The 19,961-nt window shown below is 38.9% G+C and overlaps 1 protein-coding gene across 6 annotated transcripts in view; it reads right to left on the bottom strand.

Annotated features, from left to right (window-relative positions):
* Window positions 1-19,961, bottom strand: part of kcnip4a (potassium voltage-gated channel interacting protein 4a) — a 220,079-nt gene that overhangs the window by 697 nt on the left and 199,421 nt on the right. For all 6 annotated transcript variants that reach the window (XM_079865280.1, XM_079865283.1, XM_079865282.1 and 3 more), the window contains 5 exons: window positions 8,966-9,035; window positions 6,237-6,307; window positions 5,005-5,112; window positions 649-753; window positions 61-123 (listed from right to left, as the gene is read on the bottom strand). In XM_079865280.1, coding sequence (XP_079721406.1) covers window positions 61-123; window positions 649-753; window positions 5,005-5,112; window positions 6,237-6,307; window positions 8,966-9,035 — 417 coding nt within the window. The remainder of the gene's footprint in view (window positions 1-60; window positions 124-648; window positions 754-5,004; window positions 5,113-6,236; window positions 6,308-8,965; window positions 9,036-19,961) is intronic.

Below are 19,961 nucleotides of genomic sequence, written 5' to 3'. Positions count from 1 at the left end.
AAATGTTTTCAAGAAAGGCATTCATGCAGAACATCACATTCATACCAAAAATAGGCTTACATTTTGACAGCAGTCTATAAATTCATCTATAGTGACCACTCCATCCCTGTTTTTGTCCATTTTCTGTCAAGACACAAAAAGGGTTGCAAGGTCAATGTGCTCATTTGAGCTTGCTCATAGTTGCTTAGAATTACATCTAGACAATCTATGATGACATTAGCAGAAACTAGATCTGTAAGATTACTGTGATGCATAACAAGACATAGATAGGAAAACATTCTGGAAATGTACTTGCCTTACCAGTAAATACTGCGGTGAAGTACTATTCAGTCCCACTTTATATTAAGTGTCTTTAACTGTACATACTCTAATGTATTATACAATACACAGTATATATATAATTATATATACGCCCGAATCACAGCCATATCGCACTTCTCCTTTTGTGATATAAAGTGTATATATATATATATATATATATATATATATATATATATATATATATATATATATATATATGTGTGTGAGTGTGTGTGTAGTAGTAGTAGTAGTTAAAGGCACCTAATATAAAGTGTGAGCCCAATTTCTATTTGAAAAACAATCAAGATGGAATAAATTAGATATGGAATATACTGCAAATAATCTCACCTGGAAAAATATCTCCACATGCTGTCGTGGAGTTTCCTCTTTAAGTGTGGGATATGTGCATCTTCCCATCATGTCATAGATAGACTTTATGATATCTAACATTTCCTGTGAATACCAAACAATAGACATGTTGTTTGTTGGTGTTTTTACATAATCGCTTGTCATGTGAGTGATTTTCTGACAACACTTTGTAATCTTCATGAACAGACAATACACTGGAAAAATAGTGGTGTAGAAACATTTCCACTCAGAAATTGCTTGTAAATTTCACAAACAATTACAAAGAAATTGCTAGAAAAACTTAATTAAATCAGAAAGTTTTGAAAAAAAAATGAGTACAATAATTTTTACAGTGTGCAAAATATGACAGCATTTATCAATCTAGGTAATAATAGTTCCCTTTCTGTCACTCACTACGACGTTGTTTCGAATGAGAGACAAACACCTCTGACGTTTATTTTAGAAAAGGCCAATGGAATTGGCGTGTGGAATTTGCATCTCTGGCCACGCCCATGACTCGTCTGTGCTTCCACCTTCAGGTGTGACAGTACAGTCTGAGGCTGATGCATTTGGTAGCCGTGCTTTCATGGGCCGCCGCGAGCATTGGGCTCAAGTGGACTCATCCGGTCGCAGTTGGATGATTGGTTCCTGGGGTCTTTTCCTCTCCATTTTGGCCTTCCGTCCATACTGAGACAGCATTTTCATTAATGAAAACAAAGCTTTTTGAAAGCGCTCTCCAAAGTGGATACATTTGAAAACGCAGTTTTTGCGAGTTGTTGTGTACACACAGGGACCTGGTCCTAGATCACCTAGCCTGATTGGGACTTCGGGTCAACTGGGAAAAGAGCAAGCTCTCCCCAGTGCAGAGCATTTCTTTTTTTGTGTGTGGAGTTGGACTCGCCATGACAGCACGTCTTTCACAAGACCGTATACAGTCAGTGCTGAACTGCTTGAAACTGTTCAAGCACAATAGCGGGTAACCAAGACAAAATGGGTAGCGGGTCTTTGAGGAAGCACAACCTTGTTCGGTTCCTGTGAGGTGCACAGAGGTTGAATCCTACAAGACCTTGCCTTATCCTCGCTTGGATCTTTCTCTGGTCCTTCACTCCCTCCTGATGAGAGAGATGAGAGCTTGTTTTTGCTGTGTCCGATGCACGCTTTGCACATATACCTGGACTGCGTGCAGAGCTTCAGGAAATATTAGCAGTTATACAGTGGTGGTCAGAATTAATGGCACAAAAAAATAAATCTGCATTGTTTATCCTTTTGATCCTTCATTAAAAAAATTCGCAAATATCGAACATTTCATTGAAGTAAAAGAATTGAAAGTGGGGAGGAAATCACATTATGAAATAAATGTTTTTCTCCAAAACACGTCGGCCACAATTATTGGCACCCTTGGAATTTTTTTAGGGTAAAATATCACTGAAGTATATTCCCATTAATATTGACCTTTATTTAGTACACCAGGGTGTCTAGGAACATGAAATTGTCCAGCTATGACTTCTTGTTTCACAGGAGTTTAAATATGAGGAAACACAAAGGCCAAATTCCCTTAATCATCCATCACAATGAGTAAAACCAAAGAATATAGTTCTGATGTGCAGCAAAAGATTGTTGAGCATCACAAAATAGAAAGTGGCTGTAAGACAATAGCTAAAGAATTGAAAATCCCCATTTTGACCATCAGGGCAATAATTAAGAAGTTCCAATCAACTAAAGATGTTACGAATCTGCCAGGAAGAGGACGTGTGTCTATTGTCTTAATGCACGGTGAGGAGGAAAGTTTGAGTGGCCAAAGACTCTCCAAGGATCACAGATGGAGAATTGCAGAGATTAGTTGAGTCTTGGGGGTCAGAAAGCCTTAAAAAAATGATCAAACAACCCCTACATCCCCACATGTTGTTTGGGAGGGTTTCAAGAAAAATCGCTCCTCCAAAAGTAAACTCTAGCATATTCAGTTGTCAGACACGGCTGGAACTTCAAAAGGGACCGGATTCTGTGGTCAGATTAAACAAAAAAAGTTTTTTTTGGCAGCAAACCCAGCAGATGTGTTTGGTGCAAACAGGGATAAAAAGTACCCCATGCCTACGGTTAAATATACTGCTGGATCTTATATGTTGTGGGCCTATTTGTTTGCTGGAGGTCCTGGACATCTTGTTCAGATACATGGTAACATGGATTCTAGCAAATACCAACGGATAAAAAATCAAAACCTGTCTGTCTCTGCTAGAAATCTTATAATGGGCCGTGGTTGGATCTTCCATCAGGACAACGGTCCAAAACAAACATCAAAATCAACACAAAATGGGTAACTGAGCACAAAATGAAGCTTCTGCCATGACCGTCCCAGTCCCCTAAACTGAACCCTATAGAAAATGAGTGGGGTGAACTGAACAGAAGAAGCACCAACTTGAACTTGTGAATCTGAAGGATCTGGAGAGATTCTGTATGGAGGAATGGTTTCTGATCTCTTGTCAGGTGTTCTCCAAACTCATCAGGCATTATAGAAGAAAACTCAGATCTGTTATCTTGGCAAAAAGTATTTAATAACAGGGAGCCAATAATTATGGCCAGCGTGTTTTGGAGAAAAGCATTTATTTCATAATGTGATTTCCCCCCCACTTTCAATTCTTTTGCTTCAATGAAAGGATAGATTTTTGTGAATTTTTTGAATGAAAGATCAAAAGGATAAACAATGCATATTTATTTTTTACAGCCATTTTTGATCATATTTACCAGGGGTGCCATTCATTCTGACCACCACTGTATGTCTGCTTTGGAAGCCAGCAGAAGGGGAAGTCTGTCTCCAAACAGAGACTGGCCCACTGGATCATGGACACCATACTCCGGGCTTATCAGACCCGAGGTGTACCGTGCCCATTGGGAGTAAGAGCTCACTCCACTTGGAGTATCACAGCCATGTCATCTCTGGCGAACGGTGCTCTGCAGGCTGGGCTACACCACTTCGCAAGATTTATGATCTCTGTATGGAACCAGTTTCTTCTCGAGTCTTAGGTAACAACAGGTAAAATTCGGGGAACTGGTCCAGTTAGAGTTTCCCTTGAGTGGTGAACCCTGGGCCACCCTTCTCCATTATTAAGCACTGTTACGGTAGATGAGTTCGGTGGAGGACCTCACTACCAGGCCCATTACTTGTGGTATGCCCATTTTCAGATGAACCCTTGTAATCTGGCTAGTGCTCATTAAGTAGTGGTTCCCTAACAGTGACCCCATACGATATATTCTTTCACTGTTCAGTTTCCCTGTCAGTGAACCCAGTGTCTTTCCCTGGACGGAGCTAGCTCCGACACCAGGTCGCTGTGGTGGGTAGTTTCCCCCTCGTCAAGTGGAGCCCACCACAGGGACTCTTCCCTATGTAGTACTCCCCACTGGTGAGTCCATAGGATGTATTCCACATACATACCTCCCCTTTTGGGTAGGATGTGTTCTCTGTAGTCTTCCTTTCTCAATGAGAAAGAGAACGCTTCTCAATTTTAACAACCAGGTGTACTTCGGCCTTGAAATAAAACTTCTTTTGAATCAGAAGAGGCCCTACGGCTGGAGTGACCTCTTCCTAGAGATGAGGAGGTCCCCTTCTTAGGGAGACCTGATGTCATTTACCCTGGGAGTAGGTAGGTTGTGAGTTAGCGTAGCTGCACTTGCTGTTGGCACGTGGAGGCTTGCCCGCATCTGCACCGCCATGTCTCGTGACACAGTTCGTTTGTGGCAATTAGTATAAGCACCCCTTGTGTCTCTCATCTGACAACATCGAAGTGAGCGACAGAAAGGATACGTCTCGGTTACTGGTGTAACCAGATGTTGTGTCCCTCCTGCCACAACTTGAACTGTCATTAAGCGGTTGAGACGCCATCTTGGCTCCTCAGAACAAACCTGAAGTGTATGATGCATGCTGGCTGCCTTATGGACATGCCCCTAGCCCTTATGTCTAGGGGCGTGTCCATTCCACATAATAATTCCATTGGCCTTTTCTACAAACATCAGAGGTTTGGGGCTCCCAAGTGCGACCCCTAGTGTCTAATCGACACAACACCTCGTTCCCTCCATCAGGGAATGGAGTTAACACCAGTAAACCGAGATGTTTTCAAGTGATTTAATAATGTATGGTGTGGGTTACCCCTCAATTTATTTTGGCATGTCGAAATGGCGTTTAGTTTCACTAAATGTTGGAGGAAATCCTGTAGCTTTAGTATTAATTTATAAAACTCGAAATATTAAAACTATTTGTGTATGTTAAAAGAAACTCTAAACTAGAACAATAAATGCTGTTCATCAAATTAATTTGTTAATGAAATGACCCTTATTATAAAGTTTTACTTATTTTCTTTATGTTACCTCTTTAGTTATATATCCATCTTTATTAATATCGTACAGGTTAAATGCCCAGTTAAGCTTCTCTTGAACGGTGCCTCGTAAGAGAATGGAAAGACCCATGACAAAATCCTGTGATAAAATGAAAGACATTGAGAAATCAGTATAAGTTGCATCACAACATAAATGTGTAATTTACAGCTAGAACATGATTCATGATTATTCTGCTAAACAGTTTCATTTCACAAGATGATGTTATACCTCATGGTATTTTAATGGTTGTATTATCTCACTTATTCAGTCGGCACGCAAAGGGCATAATGAATGGTTTGAGTTCACATTTCTCTTATGTGAATGGAAATAAATGTCTTTAATAACCACATAAGCATTTTTCTCCAAAAGATGAGAGAAATTCTTTCTGGCTGAATTTTTCACATGAGCATTCAATGTTTTTAATTACCAGATATGACAAAATAAGTCTTAGTGGGAGCAAAACAGCTAAAGGACAAGCCGAGCGTTGTTATTAAAAAAACAAGATGAGGATATTCTCATTTAGTTTAATTACTGTATCGCTGGGGACCAGCGATGTTTGTTTATAGCCAAAGAATGAAATCCTTGTTATGTGCAAATTGAAGGTTCAGTGGTGTTTAAAATGTTTCCTAATGTCTCAGTAAGATTCAAATAGCACAATATGTTGTCAGTCAAGACATTGATGCAACAGCGGTCAACTTGAACAAATCATTTATTTCTGTAATAGCTCCACTTGTGTTTATGGGTAGTTGGTGCATAACATGCCACTGAGGGGTTTTTTTTCTTTTTTTTTCAGGATTTTAGGTTAAAATCAATAGGGGAAATAATATTTAGGTGCTCTGTCTGGTAGAGCTGTATGATTCTTGATTGAGAATTGAGATTGATTTTTCTTCCCCACATTTTAAAATAGAGATCACTATTCTCCCACGATTCTGAATATACAACGGAACAAAATAACGACGAATATGATGTATATCTATCTATCTATCTATCTATCTATCTATCTATCTATCTATCTATCTATCTATCTATCTATCTATCTATCTATCTATCTATATCTATCTATCTATCTATCTATCTATCTATCTATCTATCTATCTATATGCGTGTGTGTGTGTGTCCAAATGTGAAACTGCAATCCAGTATAAATGCTGTATTATTAGGTTTACTATTAATGCCATGCATGCAAGAGAGATTGCATTCAGTCAGAATGCTCCATTACTTACCTCAAAACTGACAGAGCCATTGTGGTCGGTGTCGAATGCATCGAACAGAAAATGAGCATACGTTGATGCATCTGAAAAATCAAAACAGAAAACTGCTTAGCTTCAGTCACAGCAATGTCATTAACTCATTGCACAGCTAATTATGTTCAACAACCAAGGGGATGCATAAGCTTGCACATGCTATGATTCATTATACTATAAATAATACAAATAGTGTGTGTATGTGAATGGGCAGGAAATGAGTAGGGTCACGTGAGAGAGATTTGTCACAAACCCTGACAAATGATGTAGAGAAGCTCAAACCTATAATTATAAAACTACTCCTTTGACTGTGCAGTGGCACAAATCATGTGACTCGAAAGAGAAGAGAATCACCATTTCCTCTGAGAGACTTCCAATCAGATCAGTGGTGTGTGTGGTGGACTCCTGAAATGATGGCTTTTTAGTCCTATAAGGTCATGTTTGATTTCTATTTTATGTTATACAGTTTCTAGGTTGAAGACATGGGGAAGATCATTCACCTTACACTATCAATAACAAAACATTATATTATATTATTTAAGGAATAATCCACAGCTAGCGTATGCATTAAATGATTTTAATGCGCAACGTGGAGGCAAAGAACTGCCCGACATGAAGCAGAGTGCATTCAAATAGTTTAATGCACAGTTAGCCTTGGATTATCCCACTTATAGCTATCATGGTCATTTGCCAGCACTGACAAGTTAAACTGTTACTGATGTTTGCAGCACAATATTTGACCGGAAGGGGCTCTCAAGTGTCACGCAATTGAGCGTGACAGTCACTCATTTCGGTCTTTTGTCACGCACTCCCGCCACACACTGTATTTCTCACGCGGAAAAACTATTTATGCCGCAGCGCCCAAAATTTCTCTGGCCGTGCCGATCTCACTATGGAACCGGCAGCCAGGAATCAAGCGCGTCTCCTCTAGCCGAGCCTGCCACTTATCAGCCAATCAAAAAAAAAGAAAGGGGCTACACAATAGCCAATCAGAAAATAGCACTATTGTATCTGGGTAAGATTTAACGCAACAACCAATGAAAAAAAGCACATCCTGGAATTGTTAAAGTGATTCTGCTACAGCGTCTTCGTCCAAAGTTTCGTTCACCCATAGAGGAAACCACTGGAGCTCCGAGCATCACTTTGAGCACAGAGTAAGTCATGATGATCTCCTGTTTTAATGTTACAACAAATTCACAACTTGTTTGACACAAACAGTGACAACTTGACTGCTGTTAGAGAATGTTTCCCAGATAATTAGCATCAGTTTTTCGTGAGTGTCTGTAACTTAGCCAACAGTTTTACAGCCTGTTCACTGACAACACCTGCTCAGAACAAGTAGTCTAGGCCTTGTCATATTTTCGTTATCACACGATGACTGATATATTGTCACATTATAAACATCTCTCTCTCTCCAAATAGGCATAATTTTATTAGCACTAAATAAATTAAAGTGTATTGCATAGTCGATGTTATAGGTCACTTTTAAAATCATGTCATATTTTATAATTATATCCTGGCCATGGATGCATTAATGATTACATCTGTCTTTCAAAGATGTCAGGTAAAAAGCAATTAAGCATCCTCTCATTCGCCCTGAGAGGAAAGTCCCCTAAAAAGGCCAGGTTAGAGGATGCTGGCCCAGAGAAGGTGGCGAAAAGGGTAGGCTGATTAGAGGAGGAGACAGTGCAGGTCGAAGGCAACAAGTCCAAAAAGGTAACAAACACTTTCAATAAACAACACCAGTCATAATCTCTCTCTCTCTCTCTCTCTCTCTCTCTCTCTCTCTCTCTCTCACACACACACACACGGAAATTGAATAAATACTTTGTATTTGGTATTTGAGCAATTATTAATAACAACAACAAAAACACTAATAATATTATTAATGAAACACCCCCATTCCCGTGACCCGTCCAACCCCCCAATCAGGAGGTCGGGGGGGGGGGGGGGGGGGGGGGGGATATGTCACTCTTGCCTGTCTTCAAAACTTGAGAGCCCTGTAAATATAACGGTTATTTTCGTCAGTTACATCTTGTTAGATCTAGCATTCTGCTCGCTTTGAATCAGACACAGCAATAAAGTAGTGCAGTAAAATTTCATGTAGTTGAATGAATGAAATTGTGTGCGTGAATTACCTGCGTCTGTGCAGCATCTTTCTACTAATAGTGAAGCTGTGAGGTTCAAAAACAGCGATGTTACCCCCTCTCTGCTAAGAAATATAATATAGCGTTTCAGTAACGAAGATATTTATAGTCGCAGGGCACTGTCGTTGAGAAATTTCTGTGCTCCTGAATCTTTCTGTGTGCGCGCAGCTAAATCTCCGATCTCTGTGTGCGAGTGCATTAATATAGAACGGTTATTAAACTGACTAGAACTACATGTGGATTAAACATGTTTCATACCATGGTCTGTCTGAATACTCGATTATGATTGGCTGGAAGGTGTGCATTAAAACTGTTAAATGCACAAGTATTTCTAAGAGTTTAATCCAATGTGTAACTTTAATTATTTGTGAAAATTACCAGCAATCCTTATGAAAATAATTGTTAAATCCTACACCAGATATTTTTGAGAGTACTCCAGGTTACACCAACAAAATATAATAAAAGGTCAGATCAGGTTATATTAAAAATCACACTATACTGTATGTGGTGTAACTGTAAAGGAAATAGTACTAGAGAATATATGACTTTAAACACACTCACCTCCCTGTGGAAAGAACTGAGAGTAAATTTCCTTAAATGTGTCTTCATTGACCACACCACTGGGGCATTCCTGCAAACACAGATACAGGCATTTCCATTACAATCTTATTGAGATGATATTTTGGAGTGATTTCAGCAAGGGAACCATTATGCACATACAAATCCAAATATGAAAAGACATCATTCCTAAGCAATAAACACAATATCCATTGTCCATTCTCGTCATTGTGATGCATTCTAATGTGCACCATAAATGAAAATGAGAGTGAAAGTGCATTTGCTGCATTGAACATATCATATTATGACTCTCCATTTCGAATAAATGAGCTCAGAGAGATAGCAAATGCTTGTCAGACTTGAAATTTGCCCACTCTGTAATATCACTTATTATATAATGATAAACCTCATTTGTATAGCATTCGACATCGAAGTTTGCATTTGATTTTAGTTGATGACTTGCACTAAAAACGATGCTCTGAAAATGAGATTGACCTCTTCAAGATGACCAACCAATAGTTTAAGCAGTCAAACTTGTCTGATGAAACGGTCTCACGTGTTTTAGTTAAGTAACACGTTTATGAGTGGCTCTTCTGAAATGATCATTTCAAGCCTGAGAATGCACTGAACATGCATTATGAGAGGATGGCTGGTGCCTCAGAACATCAGCAATGCAGTTTATTTATTATTCTTGTTAAAGGGTTAGTTCACCCAAAAATGAAAATTCTGTCAGTAATTACTCACCCTCATGTTGTTCCAACCCCGTAAGACCTTCGTTCATCTTCGGAACACAAATTAAGATATTTTTGATTAAATCTGACAGCTGGATCACTCCTCCATAGGCTTCTAAGGGACTGAAACTTGCTGGCTCAGAAAAGTTATTAAAAAGATTGTTAATATAGTCCAAGTGACTCCAGTGGCTTAATCTTAAGTTTATCAAGCGACGAGAATACTTTTTGTGCGCTAAAAAAACACAAATAACGACTTTATTCCATTATTCATTTCCTTCTCTCTGGGCCTCGAGTGAGTTCACGTAGTGTTTTTGCGCAGCGCCGCCAGCGCGTCAGTGTTGCACGTCACCACGTAGGCTCACTATTGGCCGACGCTTGTCATGTGTGTGATGCGTGTGACGTGAAACACTGACGCGCTGTGCAAAAACACTACGTGAACTCACTCGAGGCCCAGAGAGAAGGAAATGAATAGTGGAATAAAGTCGTTATTTTTGTTTGTTTTTTAGCGCGCAAAAAGTATTCTCGTCGCTTGATAAACTTAAGATTAAGCCACTGGAGTCACTTGGACTATATTAAAGATGTCTTTAATAAGTTTTCTGAGCCAGCAAGTTTCAGTCCCTTAGAAGCCTATGGAGGATTGATCCAGCTGTCAGATTTAATAAAAAAAATCTTAATTTGTGTTCCGAAGATGAACGAAGGTCTTACGGGGTTGGAACAACATGAGGGTGAGTAATTACTGACAGAATTTTCATTTTTGGGTGAACTATCCCTTTAAGGGAATTGTGATGGCTGTTATCCAAGATGTTTACTGAAGCCAAAAACATATTTTATTATTTTCGAGATTGCAGTAGATATAACAGATGTACATTAGTGATGTTATTCAAATGTCATTAACAAGTGATAGTCTGACAGTTAAAGCAATTACAGACTAAACCTTATAAGACCTGTATTTAGCAAACCTTTATTAGCCAGTTACAGCATTACTCATGAGCTTCCCTTGATATGATAAACCAGCTTAAACAAAGGAAAATCACTTTTTTAACAATACATCTCGCTTGATGACAGACATGAAAACAATATAATGTCTTTGTCTCGAGGAAGATGCCACCGCTTTCTATTTTGAATAGTTAGATGTATTGTTTTAATTCACATGTTAATATCAAAAGAACGGAGAGCTCTAATGTTCTTTTAACTAGTTTATGGAAAGCACAATACAGGTTTCTGACATCTATATAACATTTAACTTTATAAGGAGAAACAGATGAGTAAAGTAGCAAAGAAAGTGTAGCAGCAAAGTAGCTTTAATATTCAATTTGAGGTCATGTATTCATCCTGCCTGTTGCAATTTAAAGTGAGTAATAGAGGTGTCATTTTTGCTGACAAGCTGTGCATTTATATGATGATAAATACAAAACATCTCACACAGTAGAAAACAAAGTCAAATCTGATGTTTATGTCCATTTATTCTTATTTTGACCATCATCAGCTGTTTTAACTGGGCTTTTATGCCTGGAACTTGTGTCCTATTTATTTTGTCCTTTAAAAACATATTTTTTAGTTCCATAGATGGCATAATTTAAGCATTCTATCAATACTGCACTCCTGCAGTGATAAACACACGATTCTGTATGTCATATGAAGGATCTTAACAAATGATCAATCCAAAGGCACTATACAACTTTAAAATGTCTGGAACTGTTATTCGGACCACAGGAATTAGATTTTTCAAGATGATTGCTGTTGCTTTATCACAAATGGTTTGGGAATTGCAGCAATTATGAAATATGCTTTTAAAGTATAACTATTTCAAGCAAGGTAATTTTGCTCAGGAAAATTGCTCAGATGACCTTAATCTACAATAAAGAGAGATTTCAGTTATTGTCTATGATCACAAGTTACTAAATAATCTAAATCATCCACTTCATTTATATATATATATATATATATATATATATATATATATATATATATATATATATATATATATATATATATAGAGAGAGAGAGAGAGAGAGAGAGAGAGAGAGAGAGAGAGAGAGAGAGAGAGAGAGAGAGAGAGAGATTGCACTCACAAAGTCAAGTCAAGTCAAGTCATCTTCATTTATATAGCGCTTTTAACAATGTAGATTGTTTCAAAGCAGCTTTACAGAGACAAACGTATAATTTAAGGTAACAGAGATTGTTTTGGCTTTATAGCGGTTCTTTAATAAAGTTATTTTCCAGCTAAAGTTAGTTTTGATTGATTCGCTTCCGTCGCAACAATCATTTGTTATTAAATTAGGGGCCACTAAGACGACACCATTCTCTCTACACAAACTTTAAACGCGAACCTGTGAGAAACGCTGATGGCGGTCACATGCGCATTAAGAACTGGTTCTATAGTTATGTGCGTTTGAATATATGTGCGCAGGTTTGGAATTCCCTACAAACCAAGCCTAAACAAAGTACTGGTGTTTCCTTATAATTTTTGATACAGAATTTTATTTTATTTTATCAATTCGGGGTAGATACGCGAATTGAGTTTTCCCGACGATGCTTTATCTATAGAGTGGTAAAGGGATCCTCCATAGGCATGAACTAATTGTTCCGCATTTGTCAATGAGAGCATATGACGTAATTTAGATATATTTTTAAGATGGAAAAATGCAGTTTTACAGATACTAAAAAACATGACTTTCAAATGAAAGATTGGTATCAAAGAACAATCTTATCAGCGGAAATAGTTCAGAGTTGAGCATGATTAGAAAAAGTACATCTTGTACAAATGTACAAATGTACGTCTCTTGTAAGATGTTATTAATTTCCCTGTTTTTCTCAAGGAAATGAAAAGCACAGTTTGAAAATTGTGCTTTTCATTTCCTTGTCTGATATTTCCAGGTTTACCATAGACTGTAAAAAAAGATAGACGAAGTATCTCCATTTTCTTTTCACTGTCAAAAAGTGAAGCCAAAATGTCCCAGAAATGGCCGTTGACATCATGCGCCGTTGACGTAATTTGGAGTCCGAGTCAGCATAGTAGCGATCATGGGGTGAAGCGGCGGTATCAAGGTCCCGCCCCCAAAGACTCAAACGCAAGCACAGCCGTCAATCATGACGTTACACCTATTTATTAGCATCAAATAACTAACTAAAACCAAAGTTTTTTGAAAAATAAACGCTTGCTTGAACATACATCACTGTGATAAGAACTATCTAAAATGACAGAAACTATCTTTGGAAAAAAAATTATTTAAAGAGTAAATGGTAGTGGCAACTCATCAGGGGAGGCAAGGGAGGCACAGCCTACCCAGAATTTTGAGGTGAAAATGGAAGAGGGACAATTTAATGTTAATAAAATGTCTCAGAATGTGTATTTTTTGTTTGTAATTTCACCATTGTAACACCATAAAACATTACTGAAGTCGGAACTACCACTGCCCAAATGTGCCGAATCTACCAATGTAATTACAATCGTTCGGAAAACTGGCGAGTCTGAGGAGAAAGGGAGGGGGAAATCCATAGCCGGGGGGTATACAATAGGGTTTGATGAAAAACAAACTGAAATTTAATGTATTATTTAACGAAATTCTTGACCTTGCCCGTTGGTCTTCTCTGCACAGCTGCACGACGTGCCACAATTCACTCCATCTCGCCCAGAAAAAGCACACAAGCTTTGAGAAATCAAGATGAACAAAAACACATGAAATAGAACTCATGTACTTTCTTCTCTGAGGTGAATATATCTGTTGTGTTTGTCGTTGCATCTCATTCAAATTTGTCAACATTTTTTGTCCATTTGATCGAAAGATCTGAAAAAGCCCGTACATTTACCCGCCAATTTTTCAAACGAGTCATAACCCGTTTCGTTGTGATGTCAAGACGAAACATTAGCAAATTGCCCGCCCACTTATTGCACGCAGACACCAGGAAAAACGTGAACCTCAAACCGGCAGCTGATTCCTGTGGATACTGGATAGCATCATGTTGAGAAGAAGCTGTGCTCTACAATGTGACGGTAAAGCCAGTTTTTTTTCACTGCCCAAGGACGAACATGTGAAGAATCAGTGGTTAAAATTCATCTTTACCATGATACCACAGCAGTATAATCCTAAACTTTTGCTGTTTTCACTTCATTTTACAGACGACTGCATCTCAAATCTCAGAGTTCAATGCAGGATTCACAAACTGCTTGCTCTTGAAAGATGGTGTTCAAAATACTTTTTGTATTTTGTTGGTTTGAGTTTTGTATTGTGTTGCTCTCCTGCTAACTGGTTACTCACATTATTACTGTCTTACTGAAATACTTCTGCTAATCAGTTGTGGGCCACAATTACCTAAAACTGTGTCTATTAATGCAGATTGTCTGTCGTTCTCACAACTTTGAGTAAAGATTAAGCATGGAGCAAGATTTGTTTTACCAACATTTATGTTACATCAGTCATTCACGCTAGAGCTCGGCTAATGTATGCACTCTTATTGATATAGTTTCCACATGTTCACCGAATCACCGCAATAAATTAGTAAAATATTCGGTTTTGTTGATGGACATACACTTGTTAATGGTGATGGTGAGGAATTACAGTTGCAACATCTCATAATGTACCTCAAACTGAGTAGCGTATCACTGAGAAACGTCCTGCTCGAGTCGTCCTTGTGATGGAGGTTCCGTTTAAATGAATTCTTACAGTGTTTCATCATTGCACTCGCGCTCGCATTGATATGGTAAAATCAACGTCATTGTTTGTTACTGTGCTTAGTTTACAGTGTAGGAAGCCTTGGGACAAGCAGAGCTGATGTTGTTATGGCAATGGACGTTCTTGTTTTCGACATGCGCGTTGTACAAGATAGACCAATCACAACAGACTGAGCTGCCTGGCCAATCAGGGCAGAGTGGCTCACGGAAAGAAGGGATTTAGAGAGACTGATTCATTTGACGAGTTGTTTGAGAATCATTGAAAATGTGGTGATGTTCAAATGTATATTATGAGAAAATTCAACCGTTTTTTGACCTTTGATGCATGTAAACCTGTTGAAGGAGACTCCAAAACAACATTAGGAAACTTTAAAATAGCATAATAGGGGCACTTTAATACCAGGTGTAAACAGGGCCTCAGTGAAAGTACACAGAGACTTTTTTGGGATTTCTAGGCATGCATTTCATGTAGTGTTTTTGTTCATCTTGATTTCTCACAGTGGACTGTGGCATGTTGTGTAGCGAAGGTCAAAAATGTCATTAAATAATACATTCAATTTTAGTTTGTTTTTCACCAAACCCTATTGTATACCACACCACCAGAACACTTGGAATATACGACCGACGTGTTGCATGGGATCATTCTGTGATACTTTTGTGTAACGGAAGCAAGCTAGACCTGTGAGTGTAAACCTCACTCCCATAGCGACTGACGCTAGAGACCACTCTCTTCAGCACTCTTGTTAGCGCGTCCACCTCCCAAGCTGGAGATGCCGGTTTCGAATCCTGCTCGGAGAGGGTTGAGTAGTTCTTGGTTACATTTGAGTCTTTTAAAAAAATCTTTATGCTGGTTGCTATTCACCGCCATTATATTGGACGAGTGCAAGCGGTACATTTAAAAAAAAAAATGCTCATAAGAAAGAAGGGCATACAGCATTAGCACAACACCAGGGTGAGTAAATGATGACTTAATTTTCATTTTAGGGTGAACTATCCCTTTAAGGACTTCACAATGGGAGACACATTGTAATGTTTGGAGTCCATCTGCAGGGCAAACTAATTGAAGTTTATAAAGTGTGCACATGTAACAGAACATGGCAAAACTCTCAGCAATAAAATAACACGAAAATCAAATAATCAGAAACCAGCCTTGGGCATTCAGAGCCAGATATGAAACCTCATTACAGTATTCCCTTTGCGGTGTATTGAGCAACTAGAGGAGGAGGACTGAGAGGTGGTGTGTGCTGAGCTGGGAAAATCTTGCAGTTTTTGATACAAGCACAGTACAGGAGGGATTTGTTCTTTGATCATTCTTCAATAAAAGACATTGTAAAACTGTCTGTTACACTTTCAGAAAACAGTTTGAATCTGCTGGCCCGGTTAAAGGGATTCAGTCATGCATAAATGGATTTATAAATGGATTTACTGTACAGAAACATTGTATATCTTTAATATACAGTTTGAAGACTTTGTGAAAGCTTGACCTCGTGATGAACTTCCACTGTCCCTTTGTGCATTTCATCCGAGTACAGTGATGAAGCCGACGTAATCTCTGCCCTGTGCTCTTAAAACGAGTGTTTAGGACCTAAAAAAAAACTGTATTTATCAAGTTTTCTGGAACAAATCAGACTCAGTTGATGCCTCTTAACACATTCAGTTCATCCTCATCTTCCCTTGAGACTTACATTTAGGACATACATAGGCTATAGATGATAAGCTTCATCTTTTTGTTACAAAATTTTTAAGGAGATGGATGGACTAAATACCAGTATAATACTATTACACAAAATTTATTGTCAGTTTTCTTTCTAAAAGACAACTACCACAAGGCCATAAACATGTTTTTTAAACATGTCAGGGTGTAATGGTCTTTTTATTGACTATTTATGGGACAGTAAAGTGTCCATCATATGCAGACTTCAGATTCACGCTGGACGTAGTAGGTCATCCGGGTACTTTTTGCCTACTCTTTTATGAGTACTGTAAATTCTGAACTTCTTTTGTCACATACTGAATTTCGCCTACTAAAGTAGTGAAGCAGCCATTGTCTCCTAAAAGAAAGAATCGTTTCTGAAATTACAGTCTCATTTCCTGTTATATACACACATGACAATATAACCAATTGCATAAGGCCAGCCCTATGATCTTCATTGGCTGCCCGCGAACAATGTCTACTTTGACCCTCGAACACTGTAGTTAGCTGAGACAGGAAGAGTTTGGTTTGTGTTGTTGACATTCCATCGACTCCTACAGTGGGAGTCGGGAGTCGGAGTCAACTCCGAAAAACTGGAATCGAACACCCCTAAATAGGCGGTTTGTTTCTGACATGCGCTGTAAGCGGTAGACCAATCACAACAGACTGGTCCGGCTGACCAATCAGAGCAGAGTACACCAGTCACAACAGACTGGGCCAGCTGACCAATCAGAGCAGAGTAGATCAATCACAACAGACTGGGCCAGCTGACCAATCAGAGCAGAGTAGACCAATCACAACAGACTGGGCCAGCTGACCAATCAGAGCAGAGTAGATCAATCACAACAGACTGGGCCAGCTGACCAATCAGGGCAGAGTAGATCAATCACAACAGACTGGGCCAGCTGACCAATCAGAGCAGAGTAGATCAATCACAACAGACTGGGCCAGCTGACCAATCAGAGCAGAGTAGACCAATCACAACAGACTGGGCCAGCTGACCAATCAGAGCAGAGTAGATCAATCACAACAGACTGGGCCAGCTGACCAATCAGGGCAGAGTAGATCAATCACAACAGACTGGGCCAGCTGACCAATCAGGGCAGAGTAGATCAATCACAACAGACTGGGCCAGCTGACCAATCAGGGCAGAGTAGATCAATCACAACAGACTGGGCCAGCTGACCAATCAGAGCAGAGTAGATCAATCACAACAGACTGGGCCAGCTGACCAATCAGAGCAGAGTAGATCAATCACAACAGACTGGGCCAGCTGACCAATCAGAGCAGAGTAGATCAATCACAACAGACTGGGCCGGCTGACCAATCAGAGCAGAGTAGACCAATCACAACAGACTGGGCCGGCTGACCAATCAGAGCAGAGTAGATCAATCACAACAGACTGGGCCAGCTGACCAATCAGAGCAGAGTAGATCAATCACAACAGACTGGGCCAGCTGACCAATCAGAGCAGAGTAGATCAATCACAACAGACTGGGCCAGCTGACCAATCAGAGCAGAGTAGATCAATCACAACAGACTGGGCCAGCAGAATTTTATTTTATTTTATTTTATTTTATTTTATTTTATTTTATTTTATTTAAACAATTGAACGTGAGAGCTATAGTGATCACAATGAATATTGCACATTTTCTTTAATGGAAAAGAGCAGATTAACATTTTTATATCTCCTTTTGCATTGCTATGGAAAACAAAAAGGTGAGTAAAATTGACACAAAATTCCTTTAAAATGTTGAAGATCTGTTAAAATTTAATTTAATTTAGTTTCATTTTATTTGTGACGGGGTTAGACTGACCAAAATTAAACTTAATGCTTACAGTACATTGTTACAACATGCATGTTTTACACAACATTCTGCATCCAGATTAGTTTTTTAAATAAATAACAACAAGAATAGTAAGAAATGTGTCCTGTGCACCATCAGTTACCTCGAAAGAAGCCCAACAGGAAGTTGACTTCACATCTTTGACATAAAAGGCTGTGTCTGAGAAAGTTCTATGTTGGTACAGTGAGCTCTGGTTAATTAAAAGAGATTGTTTTGTGTTGCTGTCATCCACTGTCTCTTGTGCACGCAGCGTGAGAGAGACCCCGTGTAATTACCTTTTAAGAGACACACCGCTCTCATCACAAACCATCACTGCCAAAGTCTTCTCAACATTATCAAAACTCCAGGAGCAATGCAGGGTTCATTAACACCGTTAAGATACACAGGCAGTAATTAAAAGATTTTTTCAGCTTACTGAACCATGTTCATTCACTGACTGCACACAGAGGATCAGAGACAGGTTATCTGGCATATTTGGGTTTCAGTTTACCACTAATTCATTGGAGTCAAAGGATAATACAACTGGAATGACACACAGGAAAAGTCTTAATGGAGGCGAGAAGATTGTGAAATACTTTGTTAGTAGTAAAATATACTACAGGTTATTTGCAGATAATCAAGTTTAATTTAGATCCTGATCACTTGTAGAGTGTAATTAACCTAGTGAGAAAAAAGTATGACCATCATCAGCAAAATCCAACAGATTCTTTTGCATGATCTATAAGGTGAAATACTCCTAAACAAACAGCCTCAAACTGTCTCAGCACTATTTGGTTTTGGATTTGGAATTGCATAGCAAGTTAAACAGGAGGGGTTTAGTCAACACAATGATTCTCCCCAAAAGCTCAAATGAACATGCTCTCAATCCGTGTTTAATATTTCTCTGTCTGGTATAAACAAAAGTACCAGTAATAGTGAGAAATTAAGGATCAGTAATAAAAAGCAGTGCTGTCTGTCTGTTTCCAATAAAAACAAAACTAAACATTAACCCCTTTCTCTTTGACTAACACTGGCATACTTTGAAATACAGAAAAAAATGTTAATAGATGAATAGAAAATGATTTCTAATGGCAAGGGTCTGACTATAACTGTTCAAAAGGCTGTTATCATGTGCCAACAAGTGCCAATTATTTATTCACTTTGTGTGTTTTTCCTCTGTAATCTGTAATCAGGGATGGACCAACAAAGCAAAGCATCAACACAAGAATAACAAGCTGTAGTGAACCAAGCCTGTCCCACATGACACACTTGAGGAGTTGCAGACTTGCAATAGCTATTGCGTGTGTGTGTCTGTGAACTTCACGAGACTGTAGGGTGGACAATTTATGTTTCAGAAGGAGCTCACGTGCCCCCGATATGCCCTTTTGTTCAGCTCCACAATTACACCATCAAAGTGTGGAGTCAGAGGAATAACGTGAGGCCTTGGGGCGGCATTTGGAACAGGACCCTTGACAATGATTTACTAATTAAATCTATTTTGAAGGATTTTAGTACTTCACAGTCAAAAATCAAACATGTAGAAACGTGAAGTGGAAATGTCAGGTGATATTAAACGTGAAATAATAAAAAAAGCAAAGAGATTTAACATTTACAATACAGGACACAACATTGGAAAATGAATAGTGCTGGGAAGGTTATAGAAATGTAATGGGTTACAGAAGTTAGCCTAATATTGATTTCTCTCTAACAGAAGCTAGATTAGATTTTAGTTTCATTCTCACTGGCAACTTCTGATTTCTGGATGAAAAGAGTTTAAATTTCCAACACTGGAACGCATTTTTGTCACTTGCCATGGTGGCAACTTTCAGACAGGTTGTAGCCTAAAGCTTTCAGCGGCAATGTGGATTGATGAAATTGGCATACTTGGTGCGCTGCAAATTCAAAGAAGAGAACCAATAACCATCAGAATAGCATCGCTTCACTAAGCGGCCTTTAAAACGCAGGAGGCATCGTGACGCCAATCAAAGATGCAGTGATGCCAAACCCCCTCATGGAAAAAGAAGGCTGTCGTGTTTACAACTGTGACAATGAGCGCTTATCAGGAGCAACTAAACGC

Source organism: Squalius cephalus, assembly GCF_949319135.1.
Source record: "Squalius cephalus genome assembly, chromosome: 3".
Classification (NCBI taxonomy): domain Eukaryota; kingdom Metazoa; phylum Chordata; class Actinopteri; order Cypriniformes; family Leuciscidae; genus Squalius; species Squalius cephalus.
This window is presented reverse-complemented; position numbering and strand designations above follow the sequence as displayed.